Source organism: Xenopus tropicalis, chromosome 6 (assembly GCF_000004195.4).
Source record: "Xenopus tropicalis strain Nigerian chromosome 6, UCB_Xtro_10.0, whole genome shotgun sequence".
Lineage (NCBI taxonomy): Eukaryota > Metazoa > Chordata > Amphibia > Anura > Pipidae > Xenopus > Xenopus tropicalis.
The window spans coordinates 24,925,533-24,950,591 of record NC_030682.2 but is presented as its reverse complement, the minus strand read 5'-3'; the positions used below and the strand labels follow the sequence as shown (position 1 = coordinate 24,950,591).

Below are 25,059 nucleotides of genomic sequence, written 5' to 3'. Positions count from 1 at the left end.
CCCAAATTCAGTGTTATTCCCAGCTCTCTTCAGACCGGGGCTGGGGGGGGGGGATATAAGTATTCCCATGAAGGCACCAAAATAATAGGGGGAAGTTGACAGTTCTGTTGAAACCCAAATTGTAAAATAAATATGCATATAATAAACCATATCCTTTATTTCATACGCCCAAACATGCTTTTTATCCACCTAGACACCATCTACTCCAAGCCCCTTTTGTGGCCAATTAATCTAGACCATCTAGTCCAGGGATCCCCAACCTTTTTTACCCGTGAGCAACATCCATATGTAAAAAGATTTGGAGAGCAACACAACCATAAAATATGTTCCTGGGGGTACCAATAATACCCGTTATTGGCTATTTGGTAGCCCCTATATGGACTGACAGCCTACATGAGGCTCTGTTTGGCGGTACACCTGTTTTTTTATGCAACCAAAACTTGCCCAAAAGTCAGGAATTCAAAAATAACTCCCTGGTTTGAGGCCACTGAGAGCAACATCCAAGGGGTTGCTCACGAGCCACTGGTTGGGGATCACTGATCTAGTCTGTCAAAGGCTCATAAATCACCAGGTTGTGCCACAGACTGCCAGGCCTGCCCAGCAGCACTGGTGGTTGACAGCATCAGTGGCCATCTGCACTGCTGACACCCACCACCTTTTGCAGGATTTGAGTTAATCTTAAACATTCAGCCTGTCAAGCAAGTTTACACCAAGTTTTTATGTTCACCCTCTTGCCAGCTAACATTTCAGATATGGTGAAAAATATAAAAGAAGTAAGGTAGTATTGGAATATCTTTTTATTTCTTGTGGGGAAGGGGAAATCCAAGGGCTTTACACGGAAATATTTTCCAGGGCTACATAAATTAACCAAATAATGGCGGCAGCCGGAATTCCTGGGATTCTAATTCAAGCAGGAACGATTCCGTGCCAACCCCTCGCTCTAATCTCGGATAATGAGGCGGTTTTAGTCAGATTAATTCTAGAACCAATCACTGATTGCGCTTTCTGATACGAGGGCGAAACCGAGGCTGTACGTAACATGACGCGTTTACGTGAGAACACAGGACCTTGTGCGCTACAATTCCCAGCGGGCGGTGCTATTGGTAGTGGGGGAGTCACGTGATGCGGCGAGGTTGTTGTGACAGGAACTTGGAGGCTGGTCATTAGTGGCTATGTAAGAGTGATGGCTCCTGGGCTGCTGCAGGTGGAATGAGAGGTGACCGAGCCCTTCCCGCACTCCTTACTCTGTGACCCGCACGAATAACCCCTGACTTCTGAGTGCCTGGGACTCCCCTAACCATGGCAGACTGGCGGCGCAGGGTAAAGAGCAAATGTCAGGCTGCTGAAGAGATTAGTCGCCCAATGGCTCTAAGCTAGGGCAGTAGGGGGATGCAAGCGGCGGCCCTTATCAACTGCAACTTTTGGCATAATCAAGGGGAATGGGAGGTATAGTACAGGAACAAGTTAGCGTCCCACTACTGCAGTCTGTCATGTGCGAAAACCTGTAGTTAGTCTTGAACTACAATACCCAGCATGCATTGCCAGCCCAAGGCTGAAGGGTACCTACGTGTTTATTGCCATATATGTAGTATCCTTTGTAATTAGGGTTTTGGTTTTTTTTTTGCCAATTGATTCTTAGAGCACCAAAGTAACCCCTTGATGTATTTTCCCTTTCATTGTTCATTGTGCATTTAGGGATTATCATTCCTGCTGAATCAGTTGTTTATCCATTTTTGTTCTTTATGTCTGCCTTTTACGGGCCAAGACACACAGAGCTACTTAAGGTGCCCATACACTATAAGATCCGCTTGCTTGGCGATGTTGCCAAGCGAGCAGATCTTCACCCGATATCCCCACCTACGGGTGGGCGATATCGGGTAGCAACTAACTTAAAAAAATAATAATCCAATCGTTTGGCCCTGGGGTTTGTGGTTATGGGGCAGTCGGTTCGGGGACCGCATCAACGAGCCGATGCGGTCCCCGATCCGACTGGATTTTCTAACCTGGCCGATCGAGATCTGGCCAATTTCAGGCCAGATATCGGTCGGTCAGGCCGCTCTGTTCTACCCCTACACGGGCCGATTAGCTGCCGAATCGGTCCAAGGGACCCATATCGGCAGCTATAGTCGGCCCGTGTATGGGGACCTTTAGTAGCAGCCACTTGAGACCAGAACATACTCTGCCATAGACAATACTGAGAATTCCCTCTATTAAAACACACATAGGGACAATTATTATAATGTAGCTGTGACAAGTAGCTGCTACTTGTAGCTCCGAGTGTCTTCACCCTTAACCAGTGAAGCAGACATCCACTCCTCCTCCAGGTCTGGAAGACAATGACTTTTGCTACGTTGTTTTGGGAATCAGAACTTGGAGTACAGAGAATATAAACAATCAGATATACTTTTTTTCAATGCCAATTGTTGATAATTTTAATTTACCAGAACCTTGTTATAGAACAAGACCCTGAGAAGGTTCTCAGCATAACTGAGTCTTGTGGAAGCTTTCAGCAACATTGAACAATAACTGAAATGTGTCACAAACAGCTTCAAGTGAGACCCTGCAAGCCTTAGCCTTTTATAAATCATAGTATGCCTTATCTCAAAAGTATGTAACACCCCTTTTACAACTTTTTGTGTACTCTGTGGTTATAGCTGTGCAAATAGCAAAGTGCACGTAGGGGCTTAGCTAGTCAGCACTATCACGTCAAGCCCTTGTGATTTTATAAGATGGCATATTAGACTTATATTTTATACTCCACATATATAGCATATTTATATACCTTTATCTCCTATCTCACCTGCTTTGGGTTGTCTTTATAGGGGACACTGGGGGATTTTATGTGTCCTTTTATACAGAACTTACCCGTCATAAGTGAGTGTCTCAACACAATTACATTTACACATAAAACCATAAAAAACGTAAGTTTTATTACTGTTCTACCAGGGTGACTGTACTGATCATGCATATCACCCTGGTCTTAAGGGCCCAGCAACACTGTTGAATTAAGCTCTTTACATTGAATCCCATAACTGTGTGTGTGGCTGTCATAGGGTATCAAAAAAATGTCCCATTTATTTAGATAGCCTTTGGCATTTTGCTTCTGTTATCTTTTAAATACATGAATCTTTTAAATACATGATCGTGAAACTTGTGCTGCTTTACTGCCACATTATATTCTACTGTATTTCTAGGTGACCCAGTTATTAGTGATGCACCAAATCCAGGATTCAATTCTGGGCTCGGTCATATCCAAGTCTTTTTTCACCAGGATTCAGCTGAACCCAAGAGCCTGGCTGAACCAAACCCAAAACTTAAATATTAGGGGAATTGCAGTCGCACATTTTAAAAAAGTTGCTAACTATTGCACAGGTTTTTTCCTCTGTACCAGATGCTAATTTGCATATGCAAATTAGGGCCCGGCTTTGGTTCAGGATTCAGCTGAATCCTCTGTTAAAAATGTAAGATTTGGCCCAATATCAAAAATAAGGATTCCACACATCCATACCATTTACCAAGATACACATCAGAAATGTAGCCATGTATGGATCTCTGTCCTAACAGTTGGTTCTCTTTAGTTTAAGCTTTGTTGGTAGAAGCATTGTTTTGACCCTTTCAAAAACGACAACATGGCGGACACCAAACCTCTTCACCAGACACGATTTGAAGCAGCAGTCAGCGTGATACAGAGTTTGCCCAAAAATGGTAAGTGCCATATTGTTTTCTTGTAATTGTGATGTTTAAAACCCCAACTCAGTTGGTATCTGTAATTAAAGGCTGTTTCAAGGTGAATGAAAGGGATGTGCCATCTTTTTGTCTGTCCCAGCAATCATTTGTGGTAGGTCTGGGCTGTGTGCATGTGTAGTATAGTAAAATCGGGCATAAAAAGCCAACATTTTGCTCTGCTGCACATGTGCATAGCTGAGAACCGCAGCTAAGATCCTGAGGACAGAAGGAAACTGGTTGGGAGATACTCACTAGAGAAGGACCCTGGGGCTGAGCTTTTTCCAGTAAAGAGGAATGCTGGCCTAGGGTAAGCAATTAAAATCACTGGGGGTGCCTAATAAATGGGAACCCACCCAGTGATTAACCCTTTTGTTCTCATTTAATTAAAGGAGAAAGAAAGGCAAAGTCACTTGGGGGTGCCAAAATGTTAGGCACCCCCAAGTGACTTAAATCGCCTACCTTTTACACCGGGCTGGTGCCCCTGTTCAGAGAGAACAGCACCAGCCCGGGGTACCTGCAGCGCTTCCTCTTTCTCAAACTTTAACATAAAAGTCGACTTTTCACTCTACTGCGCATGCACCGACCCCTGGCATTTTAGGAAAAGGAAGGAGGAAGCGCTCCGCTACAGGTACCCCGGGCTGGTACTGTTTTCTCCGAACAGGGGCACCAGCCCGGGGTACAAGGTAAGCGATTAAAGTCACTTGGGGTGCCTAACATTTTGGCATCCCCAAGTGACTTTGCCTTTCCTTCTCCTTTAAAAATACAAGGTGAGAAGTCATAGTCCTGGCAAAAAAAAAAAAAAGTCCATGGTCTAGTGCAAGCCTATATCAGGCTCACCCATGGTGAACATGCATGGAACTAATTGTCCATTTATAACAGAGAATGGACTGTTGTTCTAAAACACTCATGTTGTCAATAGAATGTGGCAGTATGTAATGTACAGTATGTACGTTTAGGGGGTTATGTAATAAAAGGCACCAAGTTTGCCCAGGAACAGTAACCCATAGCAACCCATCAGCAGGAAGCATTTACTGGTCACCTGTTTTAAAGCAAACATCTTATTGGTTGCTATGGGTTACTGCTTCTGGGTTGTGCCTTTTATTACATATGGGGGTTAATTCATTGTTTTATATTGAACATGGTGAATGGCTTTTTCATTTTCCCCTTTTCCAGTAAAATATGTGTCCACATTAGATGAAGATTTCTTTCTAGGTAACTGCTATATAATACACCTTCCTTTAGGTTCATTCCAGCCTTCTAATGAAATGATGCTGAAGTTCTATAGCTTCTATAAGCAGGCAACCTTAGGACCATGTAATACTCCAAGACCTGGATTTTGGGATCCTGTTGGGCGATACAAGTGGTGAGTTAAATTGAGTCACATATTGATGTCTAATTGCAGTTTGTACAATTACAGAATTCTTGTATGATATTCAGTGCTTCGCATCACAGAGACAGATTAGTCATGAATGATTCCTTGAGTTCACCGCAGATTGCCCACAATTAAATTAAACTATACCCATCTATTTGCTTTTGTACTTTGTTCATTTTTTTTCTGCATTTCATGGTATTAGCAACTTTTAAACTGATAATATTATGAATTTTTTACAGGAGCGCCCTCTTCTGTTTTGTCCCGGCATTTGCCAGCACAATGGCTAAAGCTTAAATTATTTATAGCGCTCAGCAAAGCTATGAGCAATCTTACATTTAATTATGTGTTAGTTATGTCTTCTTTTGCATACCAGCATTTTAACATTTCTACACATTATATATTTTATTTAAATCTTCAAACAATCTTCTTTTTGTTAGGGGAAAAAAAAAATGAAGTTAATCTGTTCATCATGGTCCCAACATTTCACTTAATTTTTTTTAGGCTAGGCAGAAATATAATTAAAATATCAAGCACAGATTTGCTGTAGCTCCTCTTTGTAACACAAAACATAGTACTGAAACATATAGGGGCACATTTACTAACCCACGAACGGGCCGAATGCGTCCGATTGCGGTTTTTTCGTAATGATCGGTAATTTTGCGATTTTTTCGGCGTCTTTACGATTTTTGCGTAAAAACGCAAGTTTTTCGTAGCCATTACGAAAGTTGCGCAAAGTCGCGATTTTTTCGTAGCGTTTAAACTTGCGCGAAACGTCGCGCCTTTTAAGTTTTAACGCTACGAAAAAGGCGCGACTTTGCGTGCAAGAGTTAACGCTACGAAAAAATCGCGACTTTGCGCAACTTTCGTAATGGCTGCGAAAAACTCTCGTTTTTACGCAAAAATCATAAAGACGCCGAAAAAATCGCAAAAAATACGAAAAAATCCCAAAATTACCGAAAAAGTCGCAAAATGTTCGTTTCCAATCGGAATTTTTCCAATTCGAATTCGAAATCGTGTCTTAGTAAATCAGCCCTATAGTGTATATATTAGAATATGACCCATTTTCAGGCATATTCAGATTCTACATCAGTCAGGGTCCTGCTTGTCTTTCAGCAGGATCTGCAGCAATTGCTGGGTCTGCTTTCTCTATTTCAATGTGCCTTTCATTTTTTTTTTTTTTACTTTTTAAAGGGATGCCTGGAATTCCCTAGGGGACATGTCCAAAGAAGATGCTATGATTGCTTATGTGGATGAAATGAAAAAGGTAAGACTGATGTAGCATTTATGTAGCTTTTTAACAGAATAATAATAGAACAAAATTTGTTTTCCAAAGCTGTAAAAAAAAAAAAAGAAAAGCACCCTAATTCTTGTGATATTGCTAATGATATTTAGCAAGTAAGAATATTTAAATAGGTTTTAGATTTCATTTTTTTTGTGCATGTGGTGATCAGCCAGGAGGTAAATACCAGGATTCTATCGGTGCCAAGTACTGTCACGCACTCTGTGTGTAAGGGAACAACTAAGAATTTTGCCACAGTCTATGGGTGCATCTCTTTTATTTTCTTTTTAGGTTGTTTTCTGATGTGATTGAGTATTAATCTCTGTTTACGCTATAAAAAAAAAAGTTCCCGTATTAGAAAGTCTTTTTAAAATGTAACATTTAGTATGGACCTTTGATAATGGTTGCACAATATGCTCAGCAGACTCTGTACTGTAGAGAACATCTGCAGTCTTCCAGGTCTGCACATTCCTAGGCCAAAGTCCACAGAGCGTGGTTGCATCATTTTTAAAAGGGACAAGATCTTCCAAACAAAAAAAAAGATTTAATGGCTTGCACTGGATAATAAAATGTGAAGACACACAGAGTTACTAGTAGCAGCTACTTGTCACGGCTACAAGAATAGACAATGCTGATCATTTACTGATAACATCTCTGCAGAGGCAATTCTCAGTATTGTCTATCACAGGGTATTTTCTAGGGTTTAGTAGCCGTGACAAGTAGCTGCTACCAAGTAGCTCACCCTTACTGCGGTCGCAGTAAAGATAAAACACTGTTTTGCACTCTAGTAAAGACATCAGCTATGATGTGCCAAGGTCTTGACTGCCAAGTCTACACTGCTTTTTATATTTTTGATATTTCATGCATGTGTGGCCTTAACTATACATAGTTTATGTATAGTAAAGGTGGCCATACATGGGCAGCTTATCGGCATCTTATCCCTTCCGCCAGCTGTAGCACCTATCTCAGATTCAGAGGTAAGGAAGAATTCTTGTCCCCCCACAATTGCTCTGAAGAACTAAAAGTTGGAAAATGTATATAAAATATATATATAAAATATACTTTTGCTCATTGAAGTTTTGTTGAATAAATAAGTTGCTGCTATTTCAATGTGATTTCAATTGCCAGCAATAGGGTTTAGTTTAAAGCAGTGGTTTCTAGCCCCCTTCAAGGTCCAAGCATAACTTATAAAAAGGTTACAGATATACAACAACATTTCTGCAGGAGATAGTCATCAATAGTTTCAGGCATATCATGCAGTTCTTCACTTTTAAACTGGGTGTTCTTTACTTTTAAACATCATAATGTATGTATGTATATCTTTATTTATAAAGCGCTACTTATGTATGCAGCGCTGTACAGTAGAATACATTAATACAAACGGGATTATTAAGATAATAATAGATAAATACAAAGTACAACAATAAATACAGATAGATACAAGATAAATACAGTTGCAATAAGTTAAGAGTCAAAGACACAAGAGGATGGAGGTCCCTGCCCCGTAGAGCTTACAATCTATATGGGAGGGTATGATTGATCTTCAGTCTAGACCCCTAACCCCTTCACTGAGCTACTTAGTATCAAACCTCCTGGTCCAATTTCATGTGTTTTGCCCTCCACCAAAAAGGTGGTGGGCAAAATACAGGAAATTGCTGTGTGCCATTGGCCTTAAGATGTAAAAAGGATAAAGCAAACCTAGTTCTTTTTTTAACTAAGAATATATATATTTTTATATATATTCCTTTTATTATTTTCACATTTAGTCATAATAATTTGGTGACCAAGTTAGTGTCTGTATCAGAAAAAGTTAAAAATAGGGAGCATACAGAATTGAAGTCAGCTAATCACTATTGCTTTGTTTGCAGCAAAACATACAGTAGTAGCTGCCTGCTTCTCCTTATTTGTCCGAATGTTGAATCCATGAGCTGCTTGCTGCTCAAATAACCATGCAATAGAGCAAAACACAAACCCTGTATCCTTGGTATCCTTTTTAATGAATCTACAGACAGAGAAAAAGTGAGTGGACAAAGCAACATGACTTTGCCTCTTTACTGTTTTATGACATATTGCCTTTTGGACGCTAGATCCTTGAGACTATGCCAGTGACGGAAAAAGTGGAAGAATTGCTTCAAGTCATAGGTCCGTTTTATGAAATAGTGGAAGACAAAAAACATGGGCGAGGATCTGGTGTGACATCAGGTTGGGCTTAACTCGTGTTTTGTTTCATAGTACTCTATAGTCATTGTTTCTTTCTCTGCTCTCTGTCTGTCTCCAGCAATCAGATCTTTCTCTTCTCTCTCCTTTCACATGCCAGTACGACTGGACAGAGTGACTAAATCTTTAGAAGGTAGGAGGGGAAAAAAATCCTGTCCTTTAAGTTTATATGTGGCTTGTGTTTGAACACGAGTAATGGCCGACAGGGAGACTTAAACTATTTGAGAGTTTTGTAACCCCATGGGTAGGAGAAACTTTTTTCAAATTAAATTAAAATATTTGCCAAGCGATGGGTCTGGACTGTAGCCCAGAGCATTTTACTGGAAAATGCAGTGCTATGTGTTTTTAAATGATAAACACTGGTCACTTGATTGAATACAGTGCTTGGCAGTGACCCCATTTACTTTGAACGGGCGATGATTTTGAGCATTTTGTCCTTCTACAGAATGAAAAACACTTAAAATTGCCCTTCCTGCCTTTACCATTAAAGGCAATGAATGCAATATTTATATGGCAGCCTACAGGGCATTTTGTTGCACATGGGAAATCACACTCTCCACGGTGTGTAAAGCATGTTTCAACAATATTTTGTATATTTTTCAAAATTCAAACTGTTAATATTCTGTACATTTCGCTGATTTAACATCATGGGACTAGTTTCTTTGTCACTTTTTTTTTTGTTAAAGGGCCATTTTACCCTCAGAGGTGAGGCAAATTTTTCTGACAATTTAATGGTATCCTTCTGAAAAGTCTGACAAAGATTATAGAGTAATATCTGCTATAGTAAACTCCATTTATGGCCCTCTTTGGCTGACCATCCCCTCAGCGATTTCGGGTCACACCCATCCCTTCTCTGGCTCCTTGGTAGGGGATTGTAAAGCAAGTAAGGAAGGTGTGATCCAGTCAGCCTAAGAGACCGTGTCAGTTTAGACAAGGCTAATACTGGAAGCCTGGTCAACAATATTATTATTGAAGCTGAGGTTTAAAGCCAAGGGATGGAAATAATTAATCCCCATTAAAAATATACATGTGGAAAATAAAAAGTGATTTGTATAGTGGCCCTTTAAGAATAACATATAAATATATCAGGTTTAGGTACATTAGTTTAAACCTTTAGCCTCTTAGATTGGATCATTTTCATATTGGGCTTAATAAAGTCACTGTGTTGTGATCAGGGTTAGCTTGTTGTGCTAGACAAGCAGTGTTACTGTTACCTACACTGAATATCTTTTTTTTTTTTTTTAGAACTTGGCAGTGTCCTGACATCTACACCAAATGGCAAGGCAGTGAATGGCAAGGCAGAGAGCAGTGACAGCGGCGCAGAGTCAGATGAAGAACAGGCAGCAACAAAGGAAGTTAGGGAGGAAGATGAAGAAGAGGAAAGTGAGCATAGCGAGCAAGGTAATAGTTTGTGAAACCTCAGCCTCCTTTTTTATTGGGTATTTGGAAACACATATACATAGCTAGTCCATCCTTATTGAAGCAGACTAAGCAATTTGTAAGGGCTGCACTCTCAGATGATTTTTATGTAATTACATAATGCATTCAGGTGACCGATTTTCTCATAGACATGGGTGCGGTTGTGATCCAACTCAGACCCAGTAGCTTAGTCAAGCTGAGTTAGATCATAGTCTGTAATGAGAATGGGGCTTTAATGGTTCATCTAAATGCTATGTAGTACTTACTGTGCTATAATACCAGAAATATTCAACTCACATTATGTTACAGGTGCTCGCTGAGAGTAAACTGCAGCCTTGAGGCTCACACTCAAATTTACATTATTGTACCATGGTGAGATTCAAAGATGTCATAAATGGGCTTTTATATCTGCACTTCTATGTTTAAGGACACAAGGCAAAGTTCACATCCCACACAATTTCACTCTATTTTAATTGGTCACTCTGTATTTATTTTTTTAAATTATTTTTTTTCTGTAGTCATTTGGCTTAATGTAAGGTTTATTCCTTTGTATGATATTCTACTAATCAATACAGTCTTGTTGTCTTCCTGCATTTCCTTACAGAAGACAAAGATGTGGAACAGCAGCCTGGACACGAGAAGCCTGCAGAGAGTATTGTTAATGGTTTAACCAGAAACCACAGAGAGTTGGTAACAGAGGAGCCAACTCCCCTCCCTTCCAAATGTCTCAGTGAGCCAGGAGATAAGGTGGCCATTCCGGACACACACAGTCCTGTGAATGATCCTGAAGCAGACAGAGGTGCATACACAAAACCAACTCAACACAAGAAACACAACCAAATCACATGCAATTTATTATTAGGCTTCCAATGTGCTCCAAGCAGTCGATGAGGGCTAAAACATTTAATCTGGCTTTCAAACACACATCTTGGGTAGCCAAACCAAATATAGATCCATGTGCTAATTGTATGTTGAGCTTTAGGGCTTTGCTACACCACTGTTCTTGTGGAAGTTGTATGCACAATAAGGTAGTTTAAGGAAAGCTGGAAGTATATGAACAATAACAAATTAGTGTGTAATCCTACAGGGGGATGTAGCATAGAAGGTGTATCATTTGGGCTAAGTCATTCACAGACACATAGAAGCCTTTACAAGACACCAGAGATGCCCACGGCTCATCTACCTGGACTGGATGGTGTGTTTCAGTAGCGACCGACAAGGCTGGGCCACTCTGGTGGTGTCATCTTACTATGTGTACATTTATCATATTGCACAAAAATGCTTCACGTTTTATTATGTATTTGCAGAAGAAGACTGCACAGAGGATATTGCTGCAATGCAGCATCTGACAAGTGACTCAGACAGTGAGATTTTCTGTGACTCAATGGAACAGTTTGGGCAAGATGAGGTAAGCACAGTGGGTTTCTGCATCATGCATTGTGTAGTTTGATGCCATAATATTCACTTACAGCTACGTGCCAAAGAAAGAGCATACAGTTTGGCTTTTAGTTCAGAAGTTGCTTTCAGATGTGTGCAGACCTGTGCCAGTCACCCACACATTTCATTACCCACATGCCTTTTGGATTCATTTTTATGCAACAATATATTGATATTTTACTACCAGACCCACAACCTAGCAATATTATAGATCCTGTGTCCTGTTACTAGATGAAGCACACTGAAAAATAACAGCAAAATTCTACTAAAATCCTAGGCAAATGGCATTATTACAGAGGCTCCAGACAATTAAAACACAGTTGCCAAATGAGCAGATCTTCTCCTGATATGCCCACCTAAGGCCTAACGATCGAATTTCAACAACTGGTATAGGTCCTTGATCTGACTGGAAAATCAAATCTGCCCAATTGATGCCTGATATCGGTGTGGGAGGCCTGTTGGGGTCCCCACACACAGGAAGAGAAGCTGCCACGTTGGTCTGGAGGACTCGAATCAGCAGCTTAAATCTGCCCTTGTAGATCAAAAAAGCAAAGTCAAAAGCAAATAGAGCTGCAAGAATTTTTGTTTCATTGTGTAATTTGACTGTTTTACCCACAGTAATTTCAGTTTCAGGCTATTTTTAAAAACTTTGCCTCCCATGCTTTATTGACAAAACAACAGTCAATGATTGCCCTAACACTTATAGCACATAGGCCCAAACAGCCCCCCCCCCCCACCAACAATAATGTCATTGTCTATGACAGGGGTGGCCAATATGTTGATCGCGGTCCACCAGTCGATCCCCCGTGGATTTCTGGTGGACCGCAATGAAGCCGGGGATGCGGAAGTGCTGTGTGAATTCATGCCGCACTTCCTCATCCCAGGAGTATTGTTTTCCCGCAGCAGGAATCTTGGGAAAAAAAAAAAATCCAGATTAAGTAATTAATATGATGAGCCCTCCTGCTCTCCCTTCTCTTTACAGGCTGACCACAGTCTGCTTCTCCAAGATGCAATGTTAAATGGGGACATAACAGAAACGTCAGCTGGAGGAGAGCTTAAAGATGGGGGAGAGGATGGAAAGCAGTCTGGTCATGGAGCACAGAGAAAAACATGGAGTGAAAAGTCTGAGCATTTCGGTTCCAGAAGAGAAAGACGTATGTTCACACTAGGGTCTGGCATATGGGATTAATGCTGAGAATTGTAGTTTTAACAGCTACTACTGGGTTGGGCTTGTATATAAGTACAAGGATGTATATAAGCTACACAGGGTCTGATAATTACTCTGTTGTTCTCTAATTTCATTCCTTTTGATGAATAAAAATAATATAATAAAAATATTATAACCATTTAATCAACAACATTTTCTGATCCAAGCACAGTCAATAGTGAAGTTACTGTATATTATGAGCCACAAAGGTGCCACACCTCTAGCAACCTAAATACTGCTCTATACCTTTAAATAGTGTAGGACTGACCCCCTAGGTCACCCAAAGCAGATTTGGAGCAAATGCATGTTTGCCCTCTAAATGTTCCTGAAAACCCAGCCCGAAGACCATTTGGAGTTTGTAGTGAACATTCAGTTGGTTTCTTATATTTTCAGAACTGTAGGAGAATTAAATGATGAAACAGTACGTTGTACCTAAGTGCTCTGATGTCTTTCCATTCAGCTAGTCGCATGCAGCCTGGGGGTGATGGATCAAGAAGTGGACAGATAGGCAGTGGTGGAGATGGAGACCGCTGGGGGTCAGACAGAGGACCAAATGGGAGCCTGAATGAACAGATTGCTGTTGTGCTAATGCGGCTACAGGAGGACATGCAGAACGTGCTGCAAAGGCTTCACTCTCTAGAAGTCCAGACTGCATCTCAGGTACCTGTGTGCTGTGCAGATTGTAAACATTTTATGTCAGTATATGGTAGGCTTGCCATTCTAGGGTGACCAGATCACTTGAAAATTTAGGGACATATCTAATAAATATATTTTGCAGAGCAGCATTGATTGCATTTAAAATAAACTACAATCAGTTCAGCCCTGCTGGCTGGATTTTTATTTAGACCAGAATTTTTAAGTGCTCTGGTCGCCCTGTGCCATGCACTGCTCCTGTCATTACTAGCAGGGACAAAAATGCACTGCAATACTAACAGAGGGTATTGTGTGTTTTAGGCACAGTTTCTGCTTCGGGAATCTAATAATCAACCCATGGAAAAGGTAAGTGGGGTGCTTCTTTATACATTACTATGAGACATGAGCAAGCTGTCATACACAGCACTAGGCTAGCCACATACACACATTTATGGTAAGTTATCAAATAAATTGTGTGATCGTGTGTGAGGGTTTGGCCTCAAAGTTATTTTTCATGCAAATGATCAGTCAAGTGACAATCAAATTACCATGTATGGGGTCATTGACCAGTCTGAAATAGCACTGGCCAGCACTTCTGCTTAGTGATCTGGCACATTGATCTGCAAGGTTGTCCCCCAGGTCATTTGGCCATCGATATCTATGGCCTAACTGCATTAATATTGCTCGAAAATGCAGACACCTAAATAATAAGAGTTATCCTACACAGTGACAGATAATAGTACTCGCCCTGTTCAGTCGTCAGACATGTGACTTTGTGTGGCAGTAGTTTATACTTTTAATGGAGTGCTATTTGCACTGCTCAACCAAACTTTACCCACCTGGTGCTGGGCTACAAACCCCAGAAAAATTTAACATATTATGAAGGTTAGGGCATGCTGGGAGCTGTAGTCCAGCAACATCACAGTTGTATTCGTAAAGGAGAAGGAAAGGTAAAAATCACTGGGGGTGCCATTTGTTAGACACCATCTACCCCAGTGATTGTAATTGCCCACCTCTTACCCTGGGCTGGTGCCCCGGGCAGAGAAAACCACACCAGCTGTGAGGGAACGATCCTCTTCGGTCTGACTTGATTCTTCCAAATCCCGGGGTCGCCGTATGCGCAGTAGGGAGAAAATGGTGACTTTCTTGTTAAAGTTTGGCTCTTCACTCTACTGCCAATGTGGCATGAAGACAAAAGAAGGAATAGGATCGCTGTCTTGCAGCCATCCGGGCTGGTGCCGGGGTAAAAGGTAAGTGATCACAGTCACTGGATACTGGGGGTGCCTAACACTTGGCACCCCCACTGATTTTTACCTTTCCTTTAAACCAATTTTTCTCAATGAAAACATTTACAACAACGTTTCCCTAACTCTCCAACTGCAATAAAAACTCCAATGAGAATCCCAGCTGCTCTATGTAGATCTGGCTCCATGTTCTTTGTTCTTGCAGCTGTATTCAGGAATCCAGCTGCAAGAACAAAGAACATGGAGCCTTATTCCCATGTGTAAGTCAAGTGTAAAATAATGAAGAATATAAATGTATGGCTTCTTGTTTGGGCTAAAAACAATTGTCCCCTTTACTGGATCTCCTGATAGGTGCTTTCCTGTCGGTGTCTGTTACTAATGATAATAATTATAGTGATTTTCCCCAGTAGCCAATCACTGCCCTGTCCCTTCATACAGGGAAAGCGAGAAGATTTCTCCAGCTGAAGTATGAACTGGAAGTCACTGTGCCTGTGTGTCATTGCTACATTGAACTGTACAGTACTACATGTGAATTGTCAGCTTAGCTGGCATTTGTGTTAAGTGGTGCTTGGTTTATCAGATACTGAAAGTGACACAACATTGTCTTTTTCAGAAACCATCAAGGTGGCCTTTTGGGATCTCACCTGGCACATTGGCACTGGCAGTTGTCTGGCCATTTGTAGTTCATTGGCTAATGCATGTATTCCTTCAGAAGAGGAGGAGGTAGGTTTTCCATTTGCTGCTCCCTAGTTACTTGCATGCTGTTTTCTCTCAGCTACACTGCATCCAAGCCCGGACTGGCAATCTGTGGGTTCTGGCAAATGCCAGAGGGGCTGCTGTAAGATGCCACAAGCAGTCACTATTTATTGGGCAGGTGGGGGCTGTTTGGGCCTCTGTGTACTTGAAATGCCAGGGTCTATTTTGAATCCCAGTGTGGGCCTAGCTGCAACTCATGTTCCATCCATGTTTGGGACAGTGAAGAATTTTAAAATTTTTCTGGAGCAGTTACATAAATTGGCTCTACCCAATTATAATGGGCAGAATCATGGGGGAAAGGTTAAATAGTATGTATTATAGGTACAGGCTTAAAGGGCAACTGAAACCTTTTAATACTCATCCCACACATAATGTGTCCCTTTTAAAGGGCAAGGAAACATTTACTAAGGGGGCAGTAGGAAAGTCCAGTACCACCCAGGGAGCTGCAAGGTATACATGGTACTGGGGTACAAATGGGTGCGCCCTTGTTTGAAGTGCTGCTTAGACCCCTGATGTTAATGGCAAATCTACTTATAACAAATATTGCTGTAGGGGTAAAGATTCATTCAGTCACATTCTCTATTCTTCTTGCCTGTCATCCTCCAGAAAGCAAACCTGACTGTGCTCCTGAAACCTACTGGTACCCTAAAGCCTAGCGGGGATGCCCTCCTATTGTCTCAGCTTGGCCGGCTGTGGCTCGAAGATCATCTTCTTCTATCTGCTCTAGTAAATTCCTTGCACTACATGAATGATGATAACCTAATAAGGACTAATTGTACTAAAGCTCGAATACTGGAAATACATAGGAAGCCACACTGAAGTGAATGAAACCTAAATTATTTTTATCTAAGGATAGCATGTAATAGATCTAATTGCCTAACGGTTACAGAATGGGTTGAATGAGTTTGGCACGATACAGACATGTATAATAAACACTGTAAGCTTAGGAGCTGTATTTTTAACCAAATAAAGACTTTATTTGGAGGTGCTAGTTGTACCTTAATGGAGGAGAGTTTGGGGTGATTTGCATTTTAGCCATGTCTTCCATAATTTAGCAAATCACTTTCCCTGCCCACCTTCAATTGAATTTTAGGAGATTTTAGAAATAAATTGGCTTAGCCAATAACCAAAAAGAAATGTAGGCTAGGGTTTTGTTAACTCCCGGTAACCCTTAGCTAGAAGTTATTTGGTGGGGGCTTTAGCAGCCTTTATGAAATCCAGAAAGATGCATCCAAATGTCTCATTGCTTTAGGGGTTGAGTCCGTGTATGCTGTGCATTCCTGGGGACCCCCCAGAGGGCTGCTGTAGGGTCAGTCATTCGCACACATATGTACTTAGTAATGGATTCCTACTGATTCTGTTTATGACCATAGAAACATAGGGCACCCTAAAGTACAATATATTGAGCTTAACCACCTGCAGTCTGAAACCTTATGTACAAATAATACTATTGATTGGAGGTCTCCTAACCTGGATTGGTACAGCCCTCAATATTGTGTTTGTAAAGGTGATAACAGATAAAGAGCTAATGTAAATAGAGGATTTAAATTTTTAATGATAGAGGTTTGTTGATATTTCCATAATTAACTTGGGCAAGTTTGCACTTGGGCGTAACCCATTGCAGCCATGCCTTAGGGCTCTGGTACACGGGGAGATTAGTCGCCCGCGGCAAAACTCCCTGCTCGCGGGCGACTAATCTCCCCGAGTTGCCTTCCCTCTGCCATCCCACCGGCGAACATGTAAGTCGCCGGCGGGATGGCAGACGCGGCGGCGCGATTTCGGGAAATCGCCGAAAAAGCCTCGCGAGTCTTTTTCGGCGATTTGCGCGAAATCGCGCCGCCGCGTCTGCCATCCCGCCGGCGACTTACATGTTCGCCGGTGGGATGGCAGAGGGAAGGCAACTCGGGGAGATTAGTCGCCCGCGAGCAGGGAGTTTTGCCGCGGGCGACTAATCTCCCCGTGTACCAGAGCCCTTAGAGATTAGTGATCTAATCTGGATCTTCTGGCAGCTGCAGGAAGCATAATGAAAGCACAAATGTTATTGGCTCCTGTAGGTACGTGCACTAGGGGGAATTTGTCCCCTGTTAGTAAATGAGCCCTTGAGTTTCTGAAAACCAAATCAGTTTTATTATTATTAATTAATAGAAAGTTGAATGGTGTTTCACATGACATATCAGTTCTCTTCCTTCCTTTAATCACATTTTGGTTTCTGTGTGATGTTCTGCTGAGGTGTGGAGAGGACTCCTACCTGTCCTGTAGCAATGGCTTTAGACCACATACATCCAGAAATCTAGAAATGTTGTTAAGGGGGACATTTAACTTACCCTGTAACTAAATGAAAACTTCTGATTACTCCTTCAATTTGCATTATTTCATTTTAGATATCTGCCGCTGCTTTCCTGCTCCCATTAGATTTAGAGAGAGAACTGAGCAAGAAAGCATCAACTGAAGCTTTTGCTGCTCTGCCTGGCCCTTACCCAGGCCCAACAGCAGGGGGTGCTCATGTTACACATTTATGAGATGAGTAGTGTAAAAAAAACTGCTAATATCTTGATATCTAAATTAAATTATAGGTAGGGTATATGTTCCCTTTAAGTCAGGATTTTGAGTTTATTGGGAGGATGGCCCAGGGGGTATTTTAGGAGGTGTGATGCCTGCAGTTGCTTTTTATGGCATTTGCAAGGCAGTTTTAATGTCTAATATGTGATTTGGCACCACCCTGAGCTACAAAAAAAAAAAACTCAAGTACCAAAGAGCATGCAATTGCCCACCTGTGCGTAACAAGAGGTGGTACAAAATAATGCAGCAGCGGGTACAGCCCCATTCTCAGCTACATGTCCATACCATCTGCTGCCAGTGCTTGGGTGAGGGCATGGGCAGCTACTGATAGAGCCAGAAAGCTCTGTGTGGGCTTGTGTAGTCTGAGCATTGTGGGATACTTGCTGTAGAGCAGAGCGCTTCTGAGGTTCCACCTAAATCCGCTAAACTCTGCCCCATGCTTAGTCTCTGGGCGCAGTGTTGCTTTTAGAAATCCCCTTTCCTCCCACACCATCGTCTCAGTAATGAAACATCACAATATCATTTGCAGCCCAAAATCCATTCAATAAGCAGATGAATAATAATATAAAGCTAAATAAGTTCTGGCGCGATTTGTGTTTCATTAAGTTATTGCCCTTAGAGAGAGATCCAATGTCACTGCTTAATATATGCTGGTTACAGGGGAGATAACACGGAATGCCATGTGTATGTTTCTGGACAGAAAAATAAAGATGAATCCAATTTGACCATTCTGCCTTTTCATTAATTCTATGCAAACAGATTTGTTTATCATAAAGGGGATCAGGCCCAGACTGGCAATCTGTGGGTTCAGGCAAATGCCAGAGGGGCTGCTGTAAGATGCCATAGACAGTCACTATATATTGGGGGCCTGCCAGGGCCTGTTTTGGGTTACATGGCGCAGTAAAGCAAACTTCCAAAACCATAAATGTAGTTTGTTATTATGGCAAGCTATGGGGCCATCTCCTATTTATATATTGCCAGGCCCCCAGCAGCCACTGCGGGTTGGTGCCAAAGAATGGACATTGGCAGCAAACACATAACCAAGATTTAGTAGGAACAGCCAACCTTCCCTTCTAATGCTTCTACTGGGTTTAGGCACAACTCAATGTGAGAACACAGGTTTAGCACCTCTAGCCAAGCACTCCAATCACAAGACATTTTTGGAGCAATGTGGTTTCTCTTACATGACTGGTAAAGCCCCTCCATGCCCAGCAGGAAGGGCACAGTTAGGACACAGCAGTACTTCATGCAAAGCCAATTCCATACAAGCATTGAGCCTCAGGACTGGCGCCCCTTTAGCACACAATGCACTGTCCAATTGCCAGGCTGCCTTCTCCTGAAGACTGTGGGATCTGGTCACGTCCAATTTAATTAAATTGGCATTTTGCTATGATTATTATGCAGATTTTTTATTCTCTCCCAAACTGAAACTGTTCAGGGATGAACCAAATCCACAATTGTAGGATTCGGCTAAATGCACCATGGATTTGGCTCATAATCAAAATGTACTCAGGAGAATGTGACCAGTAATGCAAGAAGTGTCGGACAGCAATAAGAAGCCACGGAGATACCTCTGTGACATTACTTGGTGCCACTTCCCCTTGAGCAACTGTAGGGCACATAACTTCTTGCAGATCTGATTGGTTCTCTTGTGAATGTGATTCCAGGAACCCACCAGTGAGTTGATTTAACTGTAATGAAAATCTGTAGGATTTGGCATCATGCAATATAAATAATATCAAATAGGAGGGGAAAAAAGTCATAGGGTGGGGCGGAGCCTCCCCACAGCGCTTATGCACTAGTACCTTATTCCAACTACTCACCTTGCACAAAGTAAGGTCTCAGACATCATATTACTTTATTTTACAGAGAGATTTACAAATGTAACAGCTTTGTAACTGTAAGGTGCTTAAAGGTAGGACACCAGGCCCAATTTAAATAGTAAATACCAAGCTTATTTACACAAAACATTGCTCTAGATTGTTAGCTTCACTTAGAGCAATGGAGCATATTGATGATTAAAATATTTATCTAATAATTACAATAAAATGTGAAGCAGGCGAGACAAAGGGGGTGGGGTTCAGCCCACAGGTTGGGCAGCTAGCTTATAAAAGGGGAGAACATGCTTGTATGTGTCCTATAGACTGAACCCAGAGACCTTAAGGTGCTGAGCGTTGTTTCTGGCTTCAAAGTAGGTTGTGTCTGTCTCATCGTCGGGCTGTGGAATGAAGGGCATAGGCAGGTTCTGCAAGTCGTCCCATTCAATGGCGTGGAAGAGATGGTGGGCCTTTAAATCTAAAGGACATCAGAAACATTTGTTAACTATGTATATAGGAACATATGCAGCACTCCTGCTATTAAAGGGGTGGTTCACCTTCAGGCTAACTTTTAGTATGTTATAGAATAGCCTGTTTTTAGCAACTTTTCATTTGGTCTTCATTTTATACCTTTTATAGTTTTTGAATTATTTGCCTTCTTCAGACTTTCCAGCATTCAAATAGGGGCCACTGACCTGAAAGCCTCTGTGGCTGCAATTTCATTGTTATTGGTATTTTTTATTTCTTATCTTTCCATTAAGACCCCTTCTATTTATATTCGGTCTCTCTTTAAAACCACTGCCTGGTTGCTAGGTTAAATTGGACCCTAGCGACCAGACAGCTGCTGAAATTCCCAACGGGAGAACCTGCTTAACAAACAGCTAGGTAAGTTAAAAAAAAAAAAAAAATCACAAATGAAAAATAAAGACCAACTGCAAATTGGCTCAGACTAGCACTCTCTTCATCATACTAAAAGTTTAATTTTAAGGTGAGCAACTAGATTAACATGGCCGTGTTACGGTCCGACTTCTACCATCTTGCCATAAAGCTCCATAATTGATGTACCTTTCAGCCCAGCTCTCTTGGTTTGGTCGATGGCCAGGAGAATTTCTATTGCACTCTGAGCATTGACTGAAAGGGTCTCTTCTTCTTCAGGCCAAGGAATGTCTATAGAAATAAAAGAACTTATCATTGTTGCATTACAATCTTATTGTATAGAGAAACTGATCTGATTAACTTCCCCTTAACTCATAGTGTTTCAGTTGCAAGCAGTGATGAATAGTTCATTGCACTCCAAACTGCTATGGGAGCCAATAGAAAGCATCATTTGATCATCTGGGCCGGATGGGTCAATGCAGCTAGCTGGTTTGGGTTTACAGATAAAAAGGGCTGTGTATGTGAGGCCAGAGCCCAGTGGGGCTGCTGTACACTCCCTGCTGTGATGGCTCTAATCAGATTATGGGAATAGCTAGAAAAATTGGCATAACTAAGTTTATGGCCCATATGCCATCTCTATGTGAGAAATGCCCATTACAGAACTACGATTTATACTAGGATTCTAGCAATACATACTAACATGATTATTCAATATACAGTATAATAAAAACATATGTAGATAAAGTACCTCTGTTTAATATATTCTGGAAGACTTGGGATGGAGTTTCATCGTTAAACGGGGGAATACCAGTTAGGAACTCAAAAAGGCAAACCCCGAGAGCCCACCAGTCGACTGCAGGACCTGACAGAAAAATAAGGGCATGTTAGAATAGGAAAGGCAAATATATCCATACACAAGCCTGGGATCTCGCACAAGCACTGCCCAGTTCTGGGACTTTATTGCGTTCTGACTCTGGGTGCTAAGTATTGATTATATATATATATATATATATATATTATATATATATATATATATATATATATATATATTATAGCTAGATAGACCTATAGGAAATTAGTATAATCTACTTTTCCAGCACATACATGGACCCAAATATATTACTTCCCATCTGTGTATCATATGAAAAGTCTCTGGGTCAGTGTAAATCAGGCAGGATAAGTTTCATGACGAATGCATCTCTACTGACCCCCATGTTACCCAATTGTTGGCCTGAAGCCTGGCCCACTATGCTGCCATGAATGGACCTTACTGTGTAGGGCCCTATTTACACTACATACATGGAGAAACAAGGTTCCACACATATCGGGTAGTTCTGGAATGTATTTTCATTTCAAGGGAAACATCCCCTCCAGACATGATCACTTCTTCATTGGGAATTCCACTGATAGACCTGTGCAGCCCATGCTGGCTGGCATGACAAAGCAAAGCCGGCTTCCATGCATCAGTGCCAAGCTCTACATCTCAGCCCTTTGCACCAAGCAACTCCATTATGATCTCAGGAAGAAATGAAGCACCTAAGACTCCCATTCCTGCCAACTGATGTTCTCTATTCCTCTGGAACAGGAAATGTGCTCGGGCAGGCTCTGCTGCTGCTGGGCATGTACAGGTATGGCCAAAAACCTCAAAATTACTGGAAGGTTATCTCCCACAGACTCCATTATAAGCAAATAATTCTAATTTTTAAAAAATGTTTTTTCTTTTTTATAATAAAAAACAGTACAGACAGCATGCAGGAACTACATAACCCACAATGCATTGTACTTTTCTTACTGACATCACGTGTGCAAGGAATTGTGGGATTGGGAGGATGCAGGCTGAAGGCAGGCTGAGGACAGGTAACTATTTTTACATTTTATAGTCTCAAAGTAGCCAGCCAGATCAGTAGGGGAACAGGGGGCGGGGCCTGGGGAACTGTTCCAAACCATATTAATATATTAAAAAATAATGAAAGGCTGCATAATTTTTAGTTGATGTATATTGCAAAATTGCTTGAAACTAGGTTTACTTTTTAAAAATCTCAAGTTGTGTGTGGGTGGAGTTTCCATCTAAATCTCAGAACAGAGAAAGAAAGAAAAGTCAAAGTAATGCCCATCACCCCATAAAACATAGATTCACCCCTTAATACTCTATTAATTAGCAGAAAAAAAGCCTATTTATACAGATTTTGCTTGTAAAGCTAAGGTCCATTAGTTTGGGAAATAATGCAAAGCCTTAGGAGATACCAGTCAAAGTGTAATGCAATCAGAAAAAATACAATCATTTCATGGCTGTATAACGGCAATGATCTGAAATAAATATGATACAGGTATAGGATCTGTTATCTAGAAACCTGTTATCCAGAAAGCTCAAAATTACAGGGAGGCCATCTCCCACAGACTCTATTTTAATCAAATAATTCAAATTTATAAAAGGGATTTCCTTTTTCTCTGTAATAAAACTGTAGCTTGTACTTGATCCCAACTAAGATAACTAATCCTTACTAAATGAATAACAATACTATTGGATTTCATTAATATTTAAATTATTTTTATCAGAGTAACGAGGTATCTATATTTCTGGATTATATTTTGTGATATGGGAAAAGAGTGTTGTTTTGTACTGTAGAGCTTTCCATAGATAATAATGGCAAGCAAATGGAAACATACCCTGCATATACTGTATGTCTCCCATATGCACCCCCTAATTCTGCAAAGCAGGTGCCCTATATTTATAACTGCAACTTGAATCATTGCTAGCAGCACTGTAAGCCATCTTGCCAAACATCAGGAGATTGCTGCTCTGTTTCGAAGCGAAGAGGCCTGTGGCTCTGGTCACTAATACGGTGCTGACTGCACTACCAGGGCTATAGTAGTGAAGAGTGGGGAGAGCATGTTGGCATCGTAAGAGTCCTGTTGCTCTTCCCCCCCTAGGGTCCCCCTATAGACAGGTGTACACAGGAGGCAGAAGTTCCATTATAGGATACATTACGTAGGCCTCTGACCGTGGAGAGCAGGGAAAAGTCTTAATGAGCAGTGCTCAGGGTCGGACTGAGCTGGCAAGACACAAAAAACCCAGTGGACCTTTGCCCTTGTGGGTCCTGCTGGCCCAGGCCCCAGGGGGTGACTGGGAGCCCCCGGCGTGGCAGCCCCAGCGAGCCCTGGGCATCACAGTTCAACAAAGTACTGCTTATGGATTCAAACCTGCTGCCCCAGAAAGCTTTAACCCCCTTATTGGAGGGGGAGTATGCTTATCCATGGTGTTGGCTTTCAATATCATTGCCCCTATTACTGTGTTCAGTGCACAAAAATAAGTTGCTTTATATGGGGTTTCATTAGACTTTGACTGGATAAAGAGCTGCTTCCCAATAGGTATTGGGGCAAAATTTGAACTCACCATTTACCTGGATCCCTGTATATAAGACAAAACAGGTTACAGAAACTTTCTGCACTCAGAGGCTTCAGAAATACAACTACAGAAAATATACAGTACATGTACATTCAAGCATTATCTGCACATGAATCTTTTGATGGATACAATCTTCAGAGTAAAGCTCTGTGCCATATGTATGAGTGATTTGCAGCACCAGACTGACAGGCCCAACCCACAGCACTGCACCGGCACCTAGTAATACAATTAGATGAGGCCTTCCCAGTTGGACCAAAGTAGCAGAACAGCACAGCTCTGATCTTGTAGGGATTACTAGACAGGAGTGCAGTGTGCAGCAGTTGGACCTGACAAATCTATGCTCTTTGGGCCACACTCCAGGTTTAGAACATCATGATAAATAATACAATTGACTTTTTGTAACTTGGCTTCACTTTATTAGCCTCCTGTGTTATTACCAGTTGAGTAAATATAGAGGAAGCAGAGCCTGCAGTTGCAGGGGGCCAAGGAATTTAGAGGTCCCCCAATTTTATGATATCTTGGTAGCAAAGGTTAACTTACCAATGTATTGCGGTACCCTAAAATTAATTTTCTGTGGGGCTCAGTACACTGTATGGTCACCTTTCTATTGCTCTGCTTTTCAGGCCAACAGCCAGAATGATTAGAACAGCAGTTAATTGTTGTTCATGAGTCACAGCCTTACAACATGGTACAATAATAAGGTACAGAATTTAAAATGCAGATAAAAATAAAGGAATAGGCAATAACTTACCATGAGACTTTCCAAGAAGCAGCTCAGGTGCCAAGTAATCTGGGGTTCCAAGGATCCTCTCATTTTCAGCCTGTAATCCCCCTCTCCTTACAGTCTTCGGGGTCCTATAAGGGGTCTCTGTAAGACCCTTGTGAGAAGGCAACACATATTATAAAACTATATAAATGTAAAATGTAATTCACTTTTGCAGACCAAGGCATATTGTATGTGCACTAACAGTGCAGTAGTATTAACATGCCTGTCCTTAGCAGATCTTAACCAAATTTAAAACTCCACATACATACGTTTCACACAGAGGGATTGTCTTAAATGCCAAACGGGTCATTTACTTTTTCTTAAGGGGGTATTTTACCTTTGGGT

General features: G+C 41.4%; 2 protein-coding genes across 8 annotated transcripts in view; one reads left to right on the top strand and one right to left on the bottom strand.

Annotated features, from left to right (window-relative positions):
- The first annotated feature begins 1,078 nt into the window (after positions 1 to 1,078).
- acbd5 (acyl-CoA binding domain containing 5) lies at positions 1,079 to 16,438 on the top strand. 5 transcript variants are annotated; one of them, XM_012964572.3, is made up of 14 exons: positions 1,079 to 1,216; positions 3,579 to 3,705; positions 4,969 to 5,089; positions 6,290 to 6,362; positions 8,465 to 8,579; positions 8,695 to 8,727; positions 9,840 to 9,995; positions 10,618 to 10,812; positions 11,321 to 11,421; positions 12,433 to 12,604; positions 13,118 to 13,317; positions 13,612 to 13,656; positions 15,148 to 15,257; positions 15,897 to 16,438. In XM_012964572.3, exons 2-14 carry the CDS (start codon positions 3,630 to 3,632, stop codon positions 15,907 to 15,909), a joined length of 1,410 nt encoding a protein of 469 aa, XP_012820026.1. In that variant the 5' UTR covers positions 1,079 to 1,216; positions 3,579 to 3,629; the 3' UTR covers positions 15,910 to 16,438. The 5 variants fall into 5 exon arrangements, with proteins under 5 accessions (XP_012820026.1, XP_012820025.1, XP_012820028.1 ...); XM_012964571.3 differs by having other exon boundaries at positions 1,079 to 1,320; XM_012964573.3 differs by lacking the exon at positions 1,079 to 1,216 and adding an exon at positions 1,327 to 1,446.
- Positions 16,439 to 19,683: 3,245 nt separating this feature from the next.
- Positions 19,684 to 25,059, bottom strand: part of mastl (microtubule associated serine/threonine kinase like) — a 32,257-nt gene continuing 26,881 nt past the window's right edge. For 2 of the 3 annotated variants that reach the window (XM_012964312.3, XM_031903230.1), the window contains exons 9-12: positions 24,700 to 24,826; positions 21,291 to 21,404; positions 20,732 to 20,833; positions 19,684 to 20,144 (exon numbers count right to left, since the gene is read on the bottom strand). In XM_012964312.3, the coding sequence (XP_012819766.1) occupies positions 19,987 to 20,144; positions 20,732 to 20,833; positions 21,291 to 21,404; positions 24,700 to 24,826 (501 nt within the window). In that variant the 3' untranslated portion in view covers positions 19,684 to 19,986. 3 annotated transcript variants of the gene reach the window in all.

Bases quoted from the DNA above. Each gene is read 5' to 3' on its own strand.
- acbd5 (XM_012964572.3), top strand. From the start codon at position 3,630: ATGGCGGACACCAAACCTCTTCACCAGACACGATTTGAAGCAGCAGTC. The intron at 3,706-4,968 runs GTAAGTGCCATA...ACCTTCCTTTAG, and splicing joins ACAGAGTTTGCCCAAAAATG to GTTCATTCCAGCCTTCTAAT. The intron at 8,728-9,839 runs GTAGGAGGGGAA...TTTTTTTTTTAG, and splicing joins AGTGACTAAATCTTTAGAAG to AACTTGGCAGTGTCCTGACA.